The sequence below is a fragment of the Megalobrama amblycephala genome, linkage group LG20 (genome assembly GCF_018812025.1).
Source record: "Megalobrama amblycephala isolate DHTTF-2021 linkage group LG20, ASM1881202v1, whole genome shotgun sequence".
Lineage (NCBI taxonomy): Eukaryota > Metazoa > Chordata > Actinopteri > Cypriniformes > Xenocyprididae > Megalobrama > Megalobrama amblycephala.
In genome coordinates, this window is record NC_063063.1 from 1,223,789 (window position 1) to 1,246,051 (window position 22,263).

At 36.0% G+C, this 22,263-nt stretch overlaps 1 protein-coding gene across 1 annotated transcript; it reads right to left on the reverse strand.

Moving 5' to 3' along the window:
* Positions 1–3,277: 3,277 nt before the first annotated feature.
* On the reverse strand, positions 3,278–21,184 carry gsg1l2b (gsg1-like 2b). The gene is made up of 5 exons (XM_048170808.1): positions 20,534–21,184; positions 15,753–15,800; positions 11,773–11,925; positions 5,425–5,536; positions 3,278–3,967 (listed from the first exon to the last, which is right to left on the reverse strand). The coding sequence occupies exons 1-5, from the start codon at positions 20,832–20,834 to the stop codon at positions 3,664–3,666; spliced, it is 918 nt and encodes a 305-aa protein (XP_048026765.1). The 5' UTR covers positions 20,835–21,184; the 3' UTR covers positions 3,278–3,663.
* Positions 21,185–22,263: the final 1,079 nt, after the last annotated feature.

The following is a 22,263-nucleotide window of genomic DNA, read 5'->3' on the forward strand; positions in this document are numbered from 1 at the left end:
TGTGTAATTGTTTTTTGTTCTGTTTAATCCCAAAAATTGGATACATTTTAAGATATGCTAATGCAAAAATAATATATTTCTTTACCATTTTGTCTTTGTGATTATTTGTTGATATCTCTTGAATAAAATGATTCATTGTTTCATGACAAGAAAATACCTTCACGGTGCTTTAAGCTGAAATTTATTTCCAGAAAAGCAAAAGATACACAACCGTTTAAAAGTGTGGAATAATTATGCATTTTTAATTATTTACTGTTTTTAAAGAGTCTCTTCTGCTCACCAAAGCTGCATTTATTTGATCAAAAATACAGTTAAATCTGTGAAATATTATTATAATGTAAAGCAGCTGTTTTCTATGTGAATATATAGAAAAGTGTAATTTATTCCTGTGAATCAAAGCTGAATTTTCAGCATCATTACTCCAGTCTTCAGTGTCACATGATCCTTCAGAAATCATTCTAATATGATGATTTGATGCTCAAGAAACATTTATGATTATTATCAGTGCTGAAAACAGCTTCATATTTTTGTGGAAACTGTGATACATTTTATTTTTCAGGATTCTTTGAAGAATAGAATTTACTTGAAACAGAATCTTTTGTTACATTATAAATGTATTTACTGTCACTTTTGATTTAAAGGGTTAGTTCACCCAAAAATGAAAATTCTGTCATTAATTGACCCTTCGCAAAGACCCGCCCCCCTTAGTTACTGTTGCTATGTCCGACAAGCCATGGCTTACAAAAGGAGTAAATTACGTTGTCATATTAATTATAATTCAAATGCATTTTGTTTTATTAACCACAGTTGTTGATACATTGTTTAGTTTGATTAAGTTAATCAAATCACCCGCTGAATAAGCGCTTCAATTAGTGTGATTTAGATTTTGGATTTCCAAGAAATCATTTTCCTCCAAATATAGCAGTGCATTATTCTGTCAGTGGGTTCAGTTCCTCCACAGAACGTGTCTGTAGCGCCACCCTCTGGCAAAAACAACAAAGTGTTTCTATGCAGAAAATAAACTGATCATTTCAGGTTATAAAGGTTCTTTTTATTATAATGCATTGTTCAGTGCTATTACTCTATGCCTGGCCGCTTTAGTAAAATACTTAACTTAATATACTGTACATTTCATCAACATAAAGTCGAAGGAAACCAATGAAGTGAAAATAACCAACCAAACAAATACAGCAATTGCCAAATATCAAATTAAACTTACAATCTGACATGCAATTAACACCATTAGTCTACAACACAGTACAGTCTATGCTTTACATTACTGTAAAAAACTATATGAATCATGTATATGTCATTCATTATTGCACATAAAATGTAAACAGTTCATTTTGGCAGTGCAAAGACAATTGTTACATTATTTATTCTTATGGATTTAAATGAGATTAAATATACAAAGCCTAAAGAGGTGATGAAGGATTCAAGTAACCTCATGGATCATGTTTTCCTACGGTAAAATCAGTTCTTTGTACTTTTATCCCAAACATTTGCTGGAATTCTACTTTTTCTCTTCACAGTGACATTCTTACAGTTCTTTGCATTTGACTGAATGCAAAATGATTGATTAAAAGCAAATTAGTTAACAAAATAGACAAAAATAATTTAATATGTATTGAGATTATTATAGATATGTTGATGATCAAACTGTTCCAGGACTTTTGCATGCTACGGTTAAAGAACAGGGATCAATAGCACAAACAAAGGCACTCAGCAATGTAATTTGTGTCTCATTAGAACTGACATGGAGAAAAGATACAGAACCTCAGGATCGATTCGGTAATGACTTCTTAATACAGCACAGAGGGCAAATACAGCAGCAGACAGTTTCACAAAATGTAGAACACGTTTCTACTGAATCAATGTGGCTGAAAATACAGAAAATACTGCAAAAAATTATTTTTAGTTTTTGCCTCGTTTTCCAGCGCAAATATCAAAACATTCTTAAATCAAGATACATTTACTGGAGAAGCAAAATGACTGAAGATATTAAGTGTGAAAAATGTGTCAAAATGAAGTGTTTGAGTTTAAAACGAGAACAAATATCTACCAGTGGAGTCAGAAAAACTCACAGGGAAAACAAAACTCACTTTATTTTGACACATTTTTCAGTAAGTGGTCATGAACTGTGTTGTTTTATTGTTTTATAATGTTTCCTGGGGTGCACTTATAATGTTAGTTTGCTTTTTACATCAAAAATTGTCATAATTTAGAAATAAAAGGCATTTTTGCTACCCCGATTTTAGCCTCTGATTTGAACACTCAGTTTTAAGGGGCGTGTCTTCTGTGAGACTTCAGTGTAAACGCCCACTGCTGTGATTGGCTGATATCTTTGCATATGAAATAGCTATTACTCTCTCGAAATTACAGCTCTTAAGGTTCACTAATTGTGAAAAGTGTTGATTATAGCATTACATTTAGATCGCAGCATGCAAGGTTGCAGTGATGAACATTGTAGCCGATCACAGACATGAAAGCAGTTATCTCGTCATTGAAACTCAATTTCTGCACACTGACGAATGCTTTCATCATAACTAACAGTGCAAACTCGATGTAACTAAGAGATTTGTCGAATAAAATGGGAGTTTAGGCACGAGTCCAGAACTCTGTTTGATTGACAGCTCCAGCGATTGTAAAGGGAGCGTTCTTTGATCGTTTTCTATATATAATTTAATCACAGTTTAAATAACAGATTATTTTCATCCTACTAAGAGAATTAAGTTGAAGTTGAGCGTTTAGTCACTGGATTGATTTACTGACACACAGACAAAGATCATCTGACTGTTCATGAATCATTAATATCAGATCAGGCATTAGAATGAACACAGTTACTGACATGTTGTTGCATTACTGTCAAGCTGAAATGCGATTGATTTAGCAAAGAATCCACAGTGAAATGAACCGAATACAAATAAATAAAGCTCAACTGAGACATTCACATTGTTGAAAATAAATAATCATATTCCTGCATTAGGATCCTTTGAAAGGTAATGTTATTTTAGTCCTGTATCGCTCTTCTCTCCTCCTCATCTCACTAACACACCAGTGGGCGGGGCCCAAATTAAGTAGGCGTTGATTTCTTCTGTGGAGGCGGAGTTTCATCTATCTATAGACACATTCCAGGATCAGTCATTCACTGGGTCTGGTGTCAATAAAAGCTTTTATTGGACTAACAAGGACGTTTTCAGTTCTGAAACTTACAGGATATTCTTACAGTATGATGACCTCTTATATATCAAAAGCAGGAAAAGTTGATTTCACCTTTAATATCTTCAGTCATTTTGCTTCTCCAGTAAATGCATCTCCTTGATTTAAGAATGTTTTGATATTTGTACTGAAAAACAAGACAGAAATATTGAGAATTTTTTTGCAATGTTAATGCATGTTTCTAATGCGATTTCAGTGTTTAGATTAACAAAATTGGCTTGTGTCACATTATATTCTCTAAGATTGAGGAAAAAGGTTCATTCATCCCAGTTCCGGTTCCAGAATATGTTTTACGCACACATTGTCAGCACATTAATAAACTAAAACTCACAGCGTCACCTTCAAACAACAGCACAACAAAAACGCAACATTATGCCACAGTTATGAAACCTTGAAACGCCTCGAATCAAAGCTTAAAGCCGTGGTGTGAATGCGAGCCGGTCTTCAGCAGTACTCTTCTCCCTGTGCTGGAGCCGGCAGATCATTGAGGTCCAGGAAGACGGAGCTGGAGGAGAGCTTGCGTCCGGATGCGGACAGGTCCAGAAACTCCTCGGCTGTGCTGGGGACGGAGCTGATGTACATGTCCCACACCTGGTCTGGAGAGTCCAGGTCCAGCAGCTTCTGCTTGATCTTCAGGTTCTTCTCGATGTTCTTTCGCTTGTGTTTGAACTCCAGAATAGTCTTTGTGTATCTGTTTATGGTGGTGACGGACGACGCCATGCAGGCGGTGAACGAGCTCCAAGCCAAGCTGCGGAAAAAACCGTCGACAGGGATTCAGATCAGCATTTTAATAAGATATTAAACAACGAGGCATCTTCAAAGATGGATTATTAAAAATACCCATGCATCTTGGAAGTAATACAGACACTAACATGGAACGTTCTGGCAAGGTTCTCTCAAAGTTATGAACAAACGTTCTTCCAGTAACATTAATAGAACATTTGTTCAAAGTTATCTTGTTCGTTAAAACAAAAAAACATTATTCATTGTTTGTGGAACATTTTTTCTGAAATGTTTTCATCTAATGTTTTTTGTTGCTACTTGTTTCGGAATGTTCAGAGAAGATTCAAAAGTAACGTTTTGTTAACTTAATGAGAAGATGTTCTTAGAACATGTACGAGAACCTTTGGAAGCCGGTTCTTGCAATGTGAATTTCAACTCGATTTTTTTATTTCTAAGTCAAAATTTTCTTCTTGAAGCTGCAATTTACCATGTGTAAAATGATTCAATAAATAAAGTTCATATTAAAGAGTTAAAGGGAAAGATTTTATGTTAAATGTTTGGACACAAAATATGTCAAGAAGTCACAAAACAAGTTTCTCTGAAAAAGATATATTATATTATATTATATTATATTTAGACTTATTTAACTTAATGTCCATTAACCAAGTATTGAGTACATTTTTATTTATGTGAAATTTAAATAGTTAATAAGAATCTATGATTTATTTGGTCAAGTTAATCAATATAAATATAAATTGAGTAAGTATTATTATATTATTATACTATTATTATTAAAGTATTATTATATTAGTCTTAACTTTTATTATATAATATTTTAGTGTTTAATATTATATCTGTCTTATTTAAAGTCCCCCTGTAGTCAATAATTTTATCCCTTAAAACTCATCTTTGATCACCAATAATACATATTTAAAATTTTTTCCTGTGAAATGCCTTAAAATAGCCCCGCCTCCACTCACTCGCACAAGTTACTGAGGTAAACGCTGCACAACGTATCGCTCTTTACAACGTCGGACACATAACGGTAATTAATATGATTAGCCTTTTGCTTTAGTACATTATCAAACAGCCAATAATAATGTGTTGCTAATGTTATACAAACAATGTTCCCGTTCCTGTTTCTATCCTCAGAAACACTTTGAACACCTTAGAGAAAGGCATATAGATCATAACATCGTAATATACATCATACACCTGCTATATTGCTAAATCTACACTTCATATCAACTGAAAAATATTCTGGGATAACCTTCGCTTGAGACCCCCTTGCTTCAGATCGGTCATAGTTAATGATATGCTAAAGCCCGCCCACACATTGTTGTGATTGGTTACAAGGTAGTTTGTGATGTCAGAAACACCAGTGATTTCAAGCCGTGTTTTTGAGACTATTGCATGCACATTGCATGTATTTCATCCTTGCACTTACTAAACCTAGACATCAGAGAGCATGAGTGAACGCACATATAAGACCAGCTGTAGTCCCAGTTCTGTGGTTTCCAGTCCTCAGGACCCAGACTCACGGTCAGCTGGAACGCTGTTGTGAACATCATGTGTGCAACCATACCGAGAAGACCTGTGAGAGAGAGCAGAGCAAACACAGTTACAGACTGTTCCCTCTCTCACCAGCAGGAGTCAGTGCTGAGCTGTGATAATAACACACACTCACATCCAACACTGATCTAAAGGGCATTTCGTAATTCATTATTTAATGTAGTTTGTATGAGTTCATATCAATGGACTACATTAACTAGTGTCTCGTTAAATAATTAATTTCAAAATCCTGTGTATGATCACAAATTTTAATAGAATATGTAATAGAGTATTAGAATAATTATAATTGTATCATATCAGTATTTTTGGTAACTCTTTACAATAAGGTTCATTAGTTAAACATTAGTTAATCTAACATGAACTAACCATGAGCAATACATTTGTTACTGTATTTACTAATCTACGTTAACGTTAGTTAATGAAAATACAGTTATTTTCATGTTATTAAGAGAGTAATAATGTATTAGTAAATGTTGAAATTAACATGAACAAAGATTAATAAATGCTGTAGAAGTGCAGTTCATTAATGAACCTTATTGTAAAGTGTTACTGTATTTTTTTTTCAATAATACATTGTTAAAACAAAAAAGATTCACTTGAGCAGCAAAATTGTTTAAGATAATATATGGATATATTGTTTACAGAGAATATATATATGGAAGCTTGTTTCTGCCACTGAATAAAACAAGGTAATTGCAACTTTTTATCTCGCAGTTTTGACTTTTTTTCTCATAATGGACTATATGAGCGTTCTTTAGAGCTTCCGCAATAATATAATCCAGCTGGAAAACTTCCGGTGAGAGTCATGTGCTGGTGTGTTGAGCATCAGTAGTGTAATACTTAGTTTATAATCAGAATATAGTCACTTAAATAGTCAGGCATAGCAATAATTTAGTTATTCAAACGTAAGACGGCATAAAAAATAAATAAATAAAGACGTACCTCAGTGTTCCTCCTTGGCTAAATTCAATTCGACCATCAGTTTTCACACTTTTATGTAAAAAAAAGCTTCAAAAATTTAATATTTATTGTGTGCTTTAGTTAGATTAATTGAATAAAGTGTGCTGAAATCATTGATCTTGAGCTGCTCTGACTGACAGCTGCTGTGATTATAAAGAGAGAGCGGCGCTCAAGAAAAGTTATTGCTTTTCATCAGATTTTCTGAGTATTTCATACTTCACATTGACAAAATGTGTTTTTAAACCTAGTCATTTTATAACATTTAATATTTAGTCAAAAACGAAGTGAAAAACGATTAGAGGAAATGCACAAATAAATGCTACTTTGCCGCCACCTGCTGGTTAAAGTGGTAATTATTGTCTTTTTTATTTTTAAATAAGTGTTTTCTATCAAATGTTGAATTTCCTACATTTTTAAACGTTCGGTTTTACAATGGGGACAATCTCAGAAGGATGAACAAGTAATGTTTGTGTTCATCACATTAAAAATAACATTTGAAGTGCTGGAGAAAATAATGCATGTGCTTGTCTAATTACAGACAGCGTTTTTAAACGATCCCAATAGCTTCGTCTTTATTCGCAATCAATAAAACTGGTTTATTGGCAAATTAGGTAAATGTGATAACTGCATTAAAATATGAATACAACATTAAAAAGTCAACCATTGATGGTTTTGTGTCGATGTACAGCGACTACAGAATGAACAGTTCACCGGAAACGCCCGAGCTGGCTTAACAACAACCAGGAAGTAACCGTGCGTATAGCCTATTGCATGACAATAAACTCAAAATTACCTTTTTTATTTTTTATTCAGTGGCGGAAACAAGCTTCCATATATATCTTGAGGAACTGTCAGGATAAAAATAGGGGTATTATCATGAAAAGGTTCACCCAGTTCTACTAAAATGGATTGTCTAAGCAAATTTCATAACTGTTTCTGCACCTGCTAGTGTTGTGTAAAGCTGAAATAACATGTTCATTAAAGAGTGTGTTTAAAGCTGACACACACACACACACCATGGGGACTCTCCATAGGCATAATGGTTTTTATACTGTACAAATCGTTTATTCTCTCCCCTACCATCACAGAAAACTGTCTGCATTTTTACATTTTTAATAAAACATCATTTAGTATATTTATTAATCCATTTCCCCCATGGGGACTGCTGGAAACATACAGTATGTTACTCTCAATGTCAATCAAAGGACACAGTCCGGAATATTTCCGAATGAATGTGAAGCAGTTTCACAGGTCAGGATCCTGCTTAATGGAGTCAAAGCAGTCTAAACGCTCTGACCAGATGGCAAACTGGACATAATCCACACCGCCAAAATGTCAGGACAATCAAAGTCACCTCTCCAAAAACAGCAAGGACAGAGGTAAACCTCACATTATTTACAGCCTACTAAGTGTGCATACTGAGCTGCTGCAAACACACTGAATAAAGGTGAATCAGAGAATCCAGTGGGGAAAAAAAGGGATCACAGAGACTCAATTTGTGGCTCTTATAGTATCATGTCCGACTAAATCCAGTCATGCGCGTGTCTGAGAGCATCTGACCGATAACCCTTATGTCTCCATGACAACTACCGTGAGCCGCCTGCATGCAGACATCATCATAAACACACACACACACGCACAGTGAATGTGAATGATAATAGTAATTCACTTGTTAACTGCATTATTTCATGAATCAGCAAAATCCCAGGACAGTGCAGCCCACGTTCACCACAACAACCCTTCATATTTCAGCACAAATAGAGCAGAGTATGTGACTGATTCCTTCAGGATGAATTTATAACACTAAATAGATTCTCAAGAGAATTGAAGAGACATTATTTGCCCTTCTGGATATTCAATCCTGCCACATTGCATTTGGGTACGAGGCACTTGAAAACCAGTGAGCTGATTTAAATTTCAGTCTTTTCCCTCATACTAAACTATATTACTTGCCATAAAACTGCTTGTTAATGGTACGTTTATGGTGCTTTTTCTCCTTTTTGGAGAACATCAAATATTCTACATGAGAAAGAAAGTCATGCAGGTCATTTTTGGGTGAACTTTAGGAACATACAAAATGTTTATCGGGCATTAAAGTACTTTGGAGTTTTGGCAATGGGTTATTAGATTCACAAAACATAATTAGCTATGCGACTAAGCTAATTAAATGCAAAACTTTTCAATATACATCATGCATGAATGCATCTGAACGCTGCTGAGTGTGTTCAGAATACAGCCGAGCGCTGCTCTCGTCTGCTGATTGTGTCAGATGAAGACAGGAGCTAATTGAGGTTTAGCTCCCTTCCCATGATGCACGGCTTTCATGAACCCATTCTCTCACGAAGCTCAACAAAGACATGGCAGTAAGTCATAAGTTCATCCCTCATTATGCAATAATAAAACTCTAACGTGAGCACAGAAGGTCTCTGAGCAAACTCACTCGCTGATGGAGCGTTTGACGGATCAAAGCCTCGTTTCAGTACAGATGTGTGATGATGTCATGAGTCAGTCTCAAGTGTGCAAAAGGTAAGATAATATTACAAAGATATTATTATCACTTTGACTACATAATATAATATAAAATATAATAATGTAATATGTCAAAATTATAATATATTACCTTTAGATCTATAATAATAATAATATCTTATAGATTCTTCATTATATAATATAATATAATATAATATAATAGTCTAAATTAAAATGTCTTACCTTTATTATTTATATTATTATTAGTAGTAGCAGCAGCAGTAGTAGTAGTGGTAGTATTAATAATAATAATAATAATAATAATAATAATAATATTTAAAGATGAGATATTACCAGTTTGACTGATCATATAGATTCTTTATAATATAATATAATATAATATAATATAATATAATATAATATAATATAATATAATATAATATAATATAATATAATATAATATAATATAATGTAATATAATATAATATGTCAAAATTATAATGTCTTACCTTTATCATTTTTATTATTATTATTATTAGTAGTAGTATTAATAATATTTAAAAGGTGATATATTACCAGTTTGACTATTCATATAGATTCTTCATAATATAATATAATATAATATAATATAATATAATATAATATAATGTAATATAATATAATATAATATAATATAATATAATATAATATAATATAATATAATATGTCAAAATTATAATATCTTACCTCTAGATCTATAATAATAATATCTTATAAATTCTTCATAATATATATAATATATATAATATAATATAATATAATATAATATAATATAATATAATATAATATAATATAATATAATATTAATATAATATAATATAATATGTCAAAATTATAATGTCTTACCTTTATCATTTTTATTATTATTATTATTAGTAGTAGTATTAATAATAATATTAGTATTAATAGGTGATATATTACCAGTTTGACTATTCATATAGATTCTTCATAATATAATATAATATAATATAATATAATATAATATAATATAATATAATATAATAATATATATAATAGAATATAATAGAATATAATGTGATATAATATAATATAATATAATATAATATGTCAAAATTATAATATATTACCTTTAGATCTATAATAATAATATCTTATAAATTCTTCATAATATAATATAATATAATATAATATAATATAATATAATATAATATAATATAATATAATATAATATAATATAATATAATATAATAGTCAAAATTATAATATCTTACCTTTAGATCTATAATAATAATATCTTATAAATTCTTCATAATATAATATAATATAATATAATATAATATAATATAATATAATATAATATAATATAATATAATATAATATAATATGTCAAAATTATAATGTCTTACCTTTATTATTTTTATTATTATTATTATTATTAGTAGTAGTATTAATAATAATATTAGTATTAATAATATTTAAAAGGTGATATATTACCAGTTTGACTATTCATATAGATTCTTCATAATAATATAATATAATATAATATAATATAATATAATATAATATAATATAATATAATATATATATATATAATATATATAATATAATATAATATAATATAATTATTATATGTCATCTTTTTATATTATATTATTTTATATTATATTAAGATTCTGTAATATTAATAATAATAATAACATAAAGGTAGGATTCTGGCTGTGCAACTCCCACTCAATACAATGTACATGTATAGTATTGCTACGCTGAAATATATACATTATATATAGGCTATATAAGTAGAGCAGGATTTAAGCAGATTAAATTTCGATACATATGTCACCATAAGCCCTTAAATTGTGAAACTGTCAAAAATAGCCTGGATGACATTCAAGAGCTTCCCAATACTGTGAGGCTTATATGGGATTTTGAGCCGGATGTTTTTGTATGTATCCAGGGAATAGTCAGGGCTCTGAGATAACACACAAATGCAAAGGCATTGGCCACAAAAGACAAGCAAAGGGTAAATCTACCAATAATTGCATCTCTTTAGTTGTTTCCATCCATTTTGGGATAATGCACAAAACAAATGCTGGACATAAACAGCAATGAGCGTATAAACTCTAAAAATGCACATAAAAACATATGAGGCAGATAATTTCCTTGTCCAGTAAGAAAACGAGCATATAAACTACAAAGGAAAAAATAAACAGGAAAAAATAAATCCCTTGATGCAAAACAAAACACTCAGCAGAGGCTGTGATTGGATAACTGCACTAACCAGTGGACCAATCGCATCGCAGCATCTCAAATGTTGGTTTGGTGGTTCTGAAACATCTGAGTCAAAGTCTGTCATCAGAATGATTTGGTTTAATTCCTCCAGAAGCGTCTCACAGGATTGTGTTCCCAAACACCAAGAGAACATGACAGCGTTTATTGTGTTTCATCTGACGCTCTGAGACCAACTCATTTATGATGGATGGAAAAAGAGCCTGATTGAAGAAACGAACATTTTTATTACTGATATTCTGCGCCAATTTCGAAGGAAGTGATGAATTTGTTCTCTTGAACACTTGGGACGGAAACGCTGCTTTATTAGCAAATATTTGATGCCAAATTCCAAGTGAAATTCACAACTTTGGATGGAAATGCAGCCAGTGAATGTTTTTAGATAGCTAGTATGGAGGCGGGCTATTTGCTTGACCTGTTTTTTAAATTGGACACAATATGCCTTGAATGTGGGATTTAATCACAATGAGTCAGGTGACCTTTGAAGGGCAGAGCCGAGGATATCACATGCTGATCATATACAACAGAACATCAACAAGTTACCTGACAAGACTGTGAATATGGCTGCAAAGGCATTCAGTTTGAGTCCATCGATGACGTTTCCGAAATGGCAGACCTCTATGGACATGAGGATCCCTCCGGTGGCCAGCAGTAAGATGTAGAGACACTCGGCCACGATGCAGAGCCACAAGACACCTGTGAGGATTGGAGAGAGAGAGAGAGGGAGTCGCTGACGGCCCCGGAGGGAATTATGGATGGAAGACTCTGGTTTTATCAGGATGAGCTCTAGGAAGCGGATCGAGTCGCTGATTAAGATGAGGCGGCGCTGCAGACGCTCATGGAGACTGACAGAACCGCTGGGGCTCATTTATGGGGAGCGTATGAAATATTTATATATGAGGAAACTTGACACGGAGATTTAAAAGCAGGATTCCGTTTTGAAAGCATGCAGATACATCTACATATTTCATAGAGTTCTCCTGAAATGTTCATGATGCTACATGCACTTTAGGTGGGATGATGATGATGATGATGGCAAAAATATTCACACAAAAGTATGAAATTTGTCATCTGTGTCCAGTTACCTAGTTTCAGACAAAGTACAAATGAAAACAAGGCTGAGGGACAGAAATACAGATTACTGAATATAAAGAAATACTTGTTATTTATGCTCACCGGGGCTTCATTTATTTGATTTAATACAGTAAAAACAGTGAGATATTTTTACAATGTAAATAATTTTCTATGTGAATATATAGTAAAGTGTAATTTATTCCTGTGATCAAAGCTGAATTTTCAGCATCATTACTCCAGTCTTCAGTGTCACATGATCCTTCAGAAATCATTCTAATATGATGATTTGATGCTCAAGAAACATTTATGATTATTATCAATGTTGAAAACAGTTTCAGATTTGTATATAATATATATAACTGCTTCCAACATGCAGAAAAAACCCCCCATCATAACATCATAGAGATGGAAGATGGCAAGTTTTATAAAATCACATGAAACCATATTCTAAAAAAATCATGTGGGTTATTTTTTCTACCCAAGTTCTGGGTTGAGCCTTTTGGGGCAATTATTTTGGGTTATTTTCCCAGTGTTTTGGTCTTTTTTGTCTTAACCAGATCCTGGGTCGGACGTAACAACCCAGCATTTGGGTAGTTTTCGTGTTACCCAGCTCCTGGGTCGGACGTAACAACCCAGCGTTTGGGTAGTTTTTGTGTCACCCAGCTCCTGGGTCGGACGTAACAACCCAGCGTTTGGGTAGTTTTTGTGTCACGCAGCTCCTGGGTCGGACGTAACAACCCAGCGTTTGGGTAGTTTTTGTGTCACCCAGCTCCTGGGTCGGACGTAACAACCCGGCGTTTGGGTAGTTTTTGTGTCACGCAGCTCCTGGGTCGGACGTAACAGCCCAGCGTTTGGGTAGTTTTTGTGTCACCCAGCTCCTGGGTCGGACGTAACAACCCAGCGTTTGGGTAGTTTTTGTGTCACCCAGATCCTGGGTCGGACGTAACAACCCAGCGTTTGGGTAGTTTTTGTGTCACCCAGATCCTGGGTCGGACGTAACAACCCAGCGTTTGGGTAGTTTTTGTGTCACGCAGCTCCTGGGTCGGACGTAACAACCCAGCGTTTGGGTAGTTTTTGTGTCACCCAGATCCTGGGTCGGACGTAACAACCCAGCGTTTGGGTAGTTTTTGTGTCACCCAGCTCCTGGGTCGGACGTAACAACCCAGCGTTTGGGTAGTTTTTGTGTCACCCAGCTCCTGGGTCGGACGTAACAACCCAGCGTTTGGGTAGTTTTTGTGTCACCCAGCTCCTGGGTCGGACGTAACAACCCAGCGTTTGGGTAGTTTTTGTGTCACCCAGCTCCTGGGTCGGACGTAACAACCCGGCGTTTGGGTAGTTTTTGTGTCACCCAGCTCCTGGGTCGGACGTAACAACCCAGCGTTTGGGTAGTTTTTGTGTACCCACCTGGGTCATGTAACAACCCAGCATTTGGGTCTTTTTTGTGTTACCCAGATCCTGGGTCGGACGTAACAACCCAGCGTTTGGGTAGTTTTTGTGTCACCCAGCTCCTGGGTCGGACGTAACAACCCAGCGTTTGGGTAGTTTTCGTGTTACCCAGCTCCTGGGTCGGACGTAACAACCCGGCGTTTGGGTAGTTTTCGTGTTACCCAGATCCTGGTTCGGACGTAACAACCCGGCGTTTGGGTAGTTTTCGTGTTACCCAGATCCTGGTTCGGACGTAACAACCCGGCGTTTGGGTAGTTTTCGTGTCACCCAGCTCCTGGGTCGGACGTAACAACCCAGCGTTTGGGTAGTTTTTGTGTCACCCAGCTCCTGGGTCGGACGTAACAACCCAGCGTTTGGGTAGTTTTCGTGTTACCCAGATCCTGGGTCGGACGTAACAACCCAGCGTTTGGGTAGTTTTCGTGTTACCCAGATCCTGGTTCGGACGTAACAACCCAGCATTTGGGTAGTTTTCGTGTTACCCAGCTCCTGGGTCGGACGTAACAACCCGGCGTTTGGGTAGTTTTTATGTTACCCAGATCCTGGGTCGGATGTAACAACCCGGCGTTTGGGTAGTTTTTATGTTACCCAGATCCTGGGTCGGATGTAACAACCCGGCGTTTGGGTAGTTTTCATGTTACCCAGATCCTGGGTCGGACGTAACAACCCAGCATTTGGGTAGTTTTCGTGTTACCCAGATCCTGGGTCGGACGTAACAACCCAGCATTTGGGTAGTTTTCGTGTTACCCAGCTCCTGGGTCGGATGTAACAACCCAGCGTTTGGGTAGTTTTGTTTTACCCATATCCTGGTTCAGGTTATGGAGTCAGTCACAGCATTTTTCGGCTATGAGTGAAACGCGGGCGGCGGTCAGAAGTTATCAGTTCCCCCGCCGAATGCGAGTCATTTCCGGCACGAGATCCAGCGCCGTTACAGTGGAAACAGAGACTGGTCCATTACACTTGAATTACTTCTAAATGTTTCAGTTTTACTTCTAATATTAGTTAAACAAGCTTCAATGTAGGAAATATGTATTAAAAATGATATAAAATATGCTATAATATAATATATGATAATATAAAGTAAAATTATTATAAAGTATAAATTATAAAGTAAAAAATAAAGGAATTATCATGCAAACCAGTGTTGTGTGGAGTATTTAAAAAAAGTTTAGAGGATTTAAGTTAATCAGTAAACATTAATTCATGTATGAAGTAAAGGGAAAAAAAATAAGCCAGTATTATAGTAAAAATGAATAAACCTATTATGCTGGGTTAAATAAACTTTAACCCAACATGTGTTCTGTCCTACAGTATATTACCCAGCTCTTGGGTTGAAAATAACCCAAACTGAGTTGTTTTTAACCCAATGTTTTTTAGACAGCATATTCTTTATAAGGACTTGGCACACGTTTAAATTATATTTTTCTTTTCTTTTATCATGGACACTCCTATTTGTCATTGACCCATATATCAACCGACTGTACATGTTTCCCCCACAGCTAAACACAGAGTAATCATAATTTCATCAATAACACTGACACTATAATCCACAAGAATATGATTATATGGATACTACATGCGTTTCATTTCCAGGGATATAAAACCTAAAGGTGATTATTTCTCACTCCTGATTTAGACTTTATCTCTGCGTTCAGAGCAGAATGTTGAACTGAGCTGAAGTCGGGCTCTTATTGTCATGATTAATTATCATTATAGCTGATGGATCTTTTGCCTGGATCATGTATCTATCAATTATCCTCAGAAACAATTGTGCTAAAGATGCTGGCACTGCCTGCTGAGCGAGTGAAACCGTATTGGCATGGTCATATATCCACATGAATGAGAATGAGGCGGGTGTACAGGCTTGATTAAAACTGACTGGACCTCCAGACACGAGCCGACAGCAGGAGAACGGCTTTCATCAATGACCCAAACGACACCCTGTTTAATACATCATGCAGAATCTGAATTCCCCACAGTTCATAATTAAGAATGACAGAACGTACCTCTCTCATGGGGAGGAGCGACGTTTATGAAGCTTCTGCATTTCTCACCTGCAAGAGGAAAAAGAGTTTGAATACACTGGTGTGAGATTAATGGACTGTGAGAGATCAAAACTGAAACTTTTGATTCATTTTCCTTTTATTCATATTGATGCTGTAAAAAAAAGTTTGTCTTTTTTTTTTAAGAGAGAATGTAAATGTTACTGTAAAAACCTGCTGGTTAGATGTAAGTGACATTATTATATAACAGTTTCACTCTGATATACATCATAATAGGGAAGAAAAGTCTAGAACAACTTCCATTTCATGCTGATTTTAATACTTGTTTTATGTAATATGTGCATTTTACTCTCACGTGTTTTACCTGATGTTTTGTGTTTGTGTCATTAACACCGTATGTTATTATCCGTTGCTTAAGACTCATCGCATGGTCTTCCATTGTGTTAGCATCACATTTCACAGTAACAAAAATATTTTAATAGATTAAGCAGTTTGATATCACACTCTGAAAAATGCTGGGTTAAAATCAACCCAAATTGGGTTGAAAATGGACAAACCCAGCGAATGGGTTGTTTTAACCTAACAATTGGGTTGATATAACCTAGTTATTGGGTTGTTTTAATCCAGCAAACAAGTTGATTTGACCCAGTAATTGGGCTGTTTAACCCAGCGATTGGGTTGTTTTATTCCAGCGAATGAGTTGATTTAACCCAGCGAATGGGTTGTTTTAACCCAGTAATTGGGTTGTTTTAACCCAGCGATTGGATTGTTTTAAACCAGCGACTGGATTGTTCTAAACCAGCGATTGGGTTGTTTTAACCAGCAATTGGATTGTTTTAACCCAGCGATTGGGTTGTTTTAATCCAGCAAATGAGTTGATTTAACCCAGCGAATGGGTTGTTTTAATCCAGTGATTGGGTTGTTTTAATCCAGCAAACAAGTTGATTTGACCCAGCAATTGGGTTGTTTAACCCAGCGATTGGGTTGTTTTAATCCAGTGAATGAGTTGATTTAACCCAGCGAATGGGTTGTTTTAATCGAGTGATTGGGTTGTTTTAATCCAGCAAACAAGTTGATTTGACCCAGCAATTGGGTTGTTTAACCCAACGATTGGGTTGTTTTAATCCAGCGAATGAGTTGATTTAACCCAGCAATTGGGTTGTTTTAATCCAGCAAACAAGTTGATTTGACCCAGCAATTGGGTTGTTTAACCCAGCGATTGGGTTGTTTTAATCCAGCAAATGAGTTGATTTAACCCAGCGATTTGGTTGTTTTAATCCAGCAAATGAGTTAACCCAGCGATTGGGTTGTTTTAATCCAGCGAATGAGTTGATTTAACCCAGCGATTGGGTTGTTTTAATCCAGCAAACAAGTTGATTTGACCCAGCAATTGGGTTGTTTAACCCAGCGATTGGGTTGTTTTAATCCAGCGAATGAGTTGATTTAACCCAGCGAATGAGTTGATTTAAACCAGCGATTGGGTTGTTTTAACCAAACAATTGGATTGTTTTAACCCAACGACTGGATTGTTTTAACCCACGATTGGGTTGTTTTAACCCAGCGATTGGATTGTTTTAACCCAGCAATTGGATTGTTTTAACCCAGTAATTGGGTTGTTTTAATCCAGCGACTGGGTTGTTTTAACCCAGCGATTGGATTGTTTTAACCCAGCGATTGGGTGGTTTTAACCCAGTAATTGGGTTGTTTTAACCTAGCGATTGGGTTGTTTTAACCCAGTGATTGGATTGTTTTAACCCAGCAATTGGGTGGTTTTAACCCAGTAATTGGGTTGTTTTAACCTAGCGATTGGGTTGTTTTAACCCAGCGATTGGATTGTTTTAACCCAGCGATTGGGTGGTTTTAACCCAGTAATTGGGTTGTTTTAACCTAGCGATTGGGTTGTTTTAACCCAGCGATTGGATTGTTTTAACCCAGCAATTGGGTGGTTTTAACCCAGTAATTGGGTTGTTTTAACCCAGCGATTGGGTTGTTTTAACCCAGCGATTGGGTTGTTGTAATTAGGTTGTTTTAACCCAGCGATTGGGCTGTTTTAATCCAGCGATCCAGTAGTTTTAACCCAGTGATTGGGTTGTTTTAACCCAAAGTATGTTGGAAATTAACATTTATTAATGAATATTATTTAATGAATAATAATTAAACAGTAAACATGTATAAAATTGCTTATTAATACATGTTCACCTTTTGATTAATATTGTTTCCTCTAGTAATTATGTCTCTGATTTTTAATTTCCAAAATATTTTGGGTTCATTTTAACAAAGACTATAGAATAACACAAGATGTGTCACTCGTATTGTTTTGAATGGGAGAAAGTGAAACGCGCAATATGGCGGAATAAGTCCCACCTTCTAAATAAGAGCCAATCGCCGACTGGTAAAGTCATCGCGTCACTGCAGCGGCCGTTAGAATCACAGGTTTCTATAGAAACAGTCAGACGCGCACCTCCAAAGAGACGCACATGCATGCGCATTAGCTTGGTCCAAAATAGTTTTTTTTTGTTTTTTGACATGATTTGAGCGTTTGGAAAAAAAATTATATGACAGTTGTCAGATTTCATTGGTGATTACAAATATGAAATTTGATTGAAAGCTTGGCAAACAGCAAAGTTATAGGAGCTGCATGATGCCCAGGATGCCCGAGAGGCATTTCAAAGATGGTCGCCGAGTGAAATGACTTGTCTTAAAGGGACTTTGATTTTAATCCAGACATACAGTCATTTTTAAACAATAGTTGAGTTAAATAAAACTGCCCAGCACATTGGTCAAACATTTAACCCAACCTCTGGGTTGTTTTAATCGCTGGTTGTTTCACCCAGCATTTTTTAGAGTATAATATTATATAATTTAAATGACACATTTATGAACTGTACAATATACACTGACCGGACACTTTATTAGATACACCCGTTCACCTGCTCATTAACACAAATATCTAATCAGCCAATCACATGGCAGCAACTCAGTGCATTTAGGCATGTAGAGATGATCAAGACGGTCTGCTGAAGTTCAAACTCAGCATCAGAATGAGGAAGAAAGGTGATTTTAGTGACTTTGAACGTGTCATGGTTGTTCAAAGAAAGAAAGAAAGAAACAAAGAGAATGGTCCAAAAAAAAGGAGAAAATATTTAGTGAGCGAAAAATGCCTTGTTGATGTCAGAGGTCAGAGGAGAATGACCAGACTGGTTCAGCTGACAAAAAAGCAACAGTAACACAAATAACGAGGTCTGCAGAAAAGCATCTCTGAACGCACAACACGTCCATCCTTGAAGCAGATGAGCTCCAGCAGCAGAAGACACACCGGCGACGCTCCTGTCAGCTGAGGCTACAATTCACACACGCCCACCAAAACTGGACAATAGACGGTTGGAAAAACGTGGGTCTAGATTTCGGCTGTGACATTAGGATGGTAGGGTCAGAATTTGGTGTAAATGACATGAAAGCATGGACCATCCTGCCTTGTATCAGTGGTTCAGGCTGCTGCTGGTGTAATGGAGTGAAGGAGATTTTCTTGGCACACTTAAGTACCAACAGAGCATCAATTAAACGCCACAGCCTGAGTATTGTTGCTGACCATGTCCATCCCTTTATGACCACAGTAAGCCCATCATCTGATGTCACAAAGCTCAAATCATCTCAAACTGGTGTCTTGATCATGACAGTGAGTACACTAAACTCCACAGTCACCAGATCTCAATCCAATAGAGCCGCTTTTGGATGTACTGGAATGGGAGATTCATATCATGGACATGCAACTCAGTGATGCTTTCATGTCAATATGGACTAGAATCTCTGTGGAAAGTTTCCAGCAGCTTATGAATCTGTGACATGAAGAATTAAGGCAGTTCTGAAAGCAAAATGGGGTCCGACCTGCAACTAGCAAGGTGTACCTAATAAAGTGGCCGGACACTTGTGCAGCGTGCAGTTAATAATCAGAATAACTCCTTTTAAATAATAAAACAAATACCAAATGTATATATTTATTTATTTCAAACAAGGTAAATCACAAGAAAAAATGGCCTATTTAAAGAAAAAATATTATAAAAGAAATACGCACTATTCAAACACAAAATTTCTGTTCCCAAAGGCAAGGAGCTGTATTTGACTGAATGAGTAATGTGCGCAGAAATAGGTCAGTGGGTCCAGTAACTGTGATAGACAGAACTATGAAACAGCCAAACAAAACCCACCCAAAAAAACAAAGATCACCTGCCAAATAGTTCATCACAACATAAGAAAAAGAATGCTGGGTTAAAAACAACACAAGTTGGGATGAAAATGGACAAACCCATCGATTGGGTTGTTTTAACCCAGCAGTTGGGTTAAATGTTTGCCCAATGTGCTGGGTAGTTTAATTTAACTCAACTAATGCTTAAAAATTACTATATGTCTGGCTTAAAATAAACCCAAAATATGTTGAAAATTAAAAATCAGACACTACTAGAGACAACAACAATGAAAAGGTGAACATTTATTAGCAATTTAATAGATGTTTGTTTAATTATTATTCATTAAACTTATGTTCATTTATTAAAGATATTAATAAATGTTAATTTCCAACATATTTTGGGTTCTCATACTCAAACTCAAACATTTAACCCAGCCGCTGAGTTAAAACAACCCAATTGTTGGGTTTGTCTATTTTCAACCCAACATTTTTTAGAGTGAAGGAAAACAAAGATGTTAAAATCAGGCTTAAAACAAGGTTTCCGCGCTTCAAACGCGTTAATAAGAGGGATTTCTGATGGGAATGAAAGCCGCATCCTTACCGACAAGGTCGACGTTCTGCTCACAGGAGAACCAGATGCCGGTGTGGAACTTCCTCAGAACAAACTTATCCTCGCCGGTCTCCCAGATATACTGAACCAGCCGACTGTCGTTGATGTTCGAGCTGTTGTACCGAATGCAGTGCGTCTGTTTCACGGTCGCCGGTCCGGTACAGAAGGGCTTGACAACTTTCCGGTTGCCCTCGCACCAGTAGCTGGTGGTCAGAGCGCATATGGCGAGGATCAGCGCGAGCAAGTTCAAGGTGAGCGCGAGCGAGGCTCTCCGCCGCCGGTCCATGCCCATGATTCGAACACAAATCCAGCTGCTGTGAGTCCCGTCCGACCCTCAAACCTGGTTCGTCATGTGGAGTCCTCCAGTGCGCTGCGTGCTCCTCAGTCAGTTCTGCACACTGCGCTTCAGTTCTCATGTGATGTCAGCCTGACACAATGAACGCAGCGAGCTCACGGTGGCCAGTCAGATCATTCCCGTCAAATATGTAAATCAGCATGGATCCTACGTCTCTTTAGAGCTGAAACTGAACTGAATGTTTGCTTTTGTCTCTGCAGCATTATTCATAAGACACTCCATTATTTCCTTGCGTGCACAATTTAAGTAACAGGCCAGAATAACTAAATATAATCAATTATTGGAATTAACATGATATTTTCTTACAAAGCATGTTTCACGGACGTTTTCTCAGCTAACAAAAATATGTTCTGCGTCCGAAATCGCATTACACTACATTTGGTTTGAAACTCTTAAGTTAAAAAATATATGAAATTGTGTGTAGTAGCTATGAATGAAATTCGCACTTAGGCTACTACAGCCGCCATTTAGTCAGCTGGGTTTCAAACATGAAGCAAATCTTTCCAAAGTTCGCAAAAAAACAAACAAATGCGAATTGACCCTTCACGGGAGTTTGATTGACAAGCGATCTAACCAATCATAACGCCGAATCCGCCATTTTGTCCGACAAAGCAGTAAGGAGTTAGAAGATTAAAAAATAATCTTTTCCTGATAATTTACTCACCCCCATGTCATCCAAGATGTTTATGTCTTTCTTTCGTCAGTCAAAAACAAATTAAGGTTTTTGATGAAAACACTCCAGGATTATTCTCCATATTGTGGACTTCACTGGACTTCAAGGTCAAAATTAGTTTCAGTGCAGCTTCAAAGAGCTCTACATGATCCCAGACGAGGAATAAGAGTCTTATCTAGAGAAACCATCGGACATTTTCGAAAAAAAATACATGCATATGCTTTATAAACATAAATTATCGCCTTGCACATGCTTCCGCTTTCCGCATTCTTCAAAAAGCTTATGGAAAAAAAACAAAACTGGCACTGCGTTCGTTCCGTAAGTAGAATAGGGAAGGCGTAGGACATACAGCGTAAGCTTTTTGAAGAATGCGGAAAGCGGATGCATGTGCAAGGCGATAATTTATGTTTATAAAGCATATGCAGTTGTATTTTTTTCGAAAATGTCCCATGGTTTCTCTAGATAAGACTCTTATTCCTCGTCTGGTATCGTTTAAAGCCCTTTGAAGCTGCACTGAAACTGTAATTTTGACCTTCAACCGTTTGGGCCTCATTGAAGTCCACTATAAGGAGAATAATCCTGGAATGTTTTCATCAAAAACCTTCATTTCTTTTCGACTGAAGAAAGAAAGACATGAACATCCTGGATGACATGGGGGTGAGTAAATTATCAGGAAATTTTATTTAAAAGTGG

Excerpts from the sequence above, each read along its gene's own strand:
- gsg1l2b (XM_048170808.1), bottom strand. The coding sequence starts at position 20,834 with ATGGGCATGGACCGGCGGCGGAGAGCCTCGCTCGCGCTCACCTTGAAC. Across the intron at positions 11,926-15,752 it reads CGCTCCTCCCCATGAGAGAG|GTGTCTTGTGGCTCTGCATC; the intron begins GTACGTTCTGTC and ends CAATCCTCACAG. Across the intron at positions 5,537-11,772 it reads CATATTCACAGTCTTGTCAG|GTCTTCTCGGTATGGTTGCA; the intron begins GTAACTTGTTGA and ends TCTCTCTCACAG.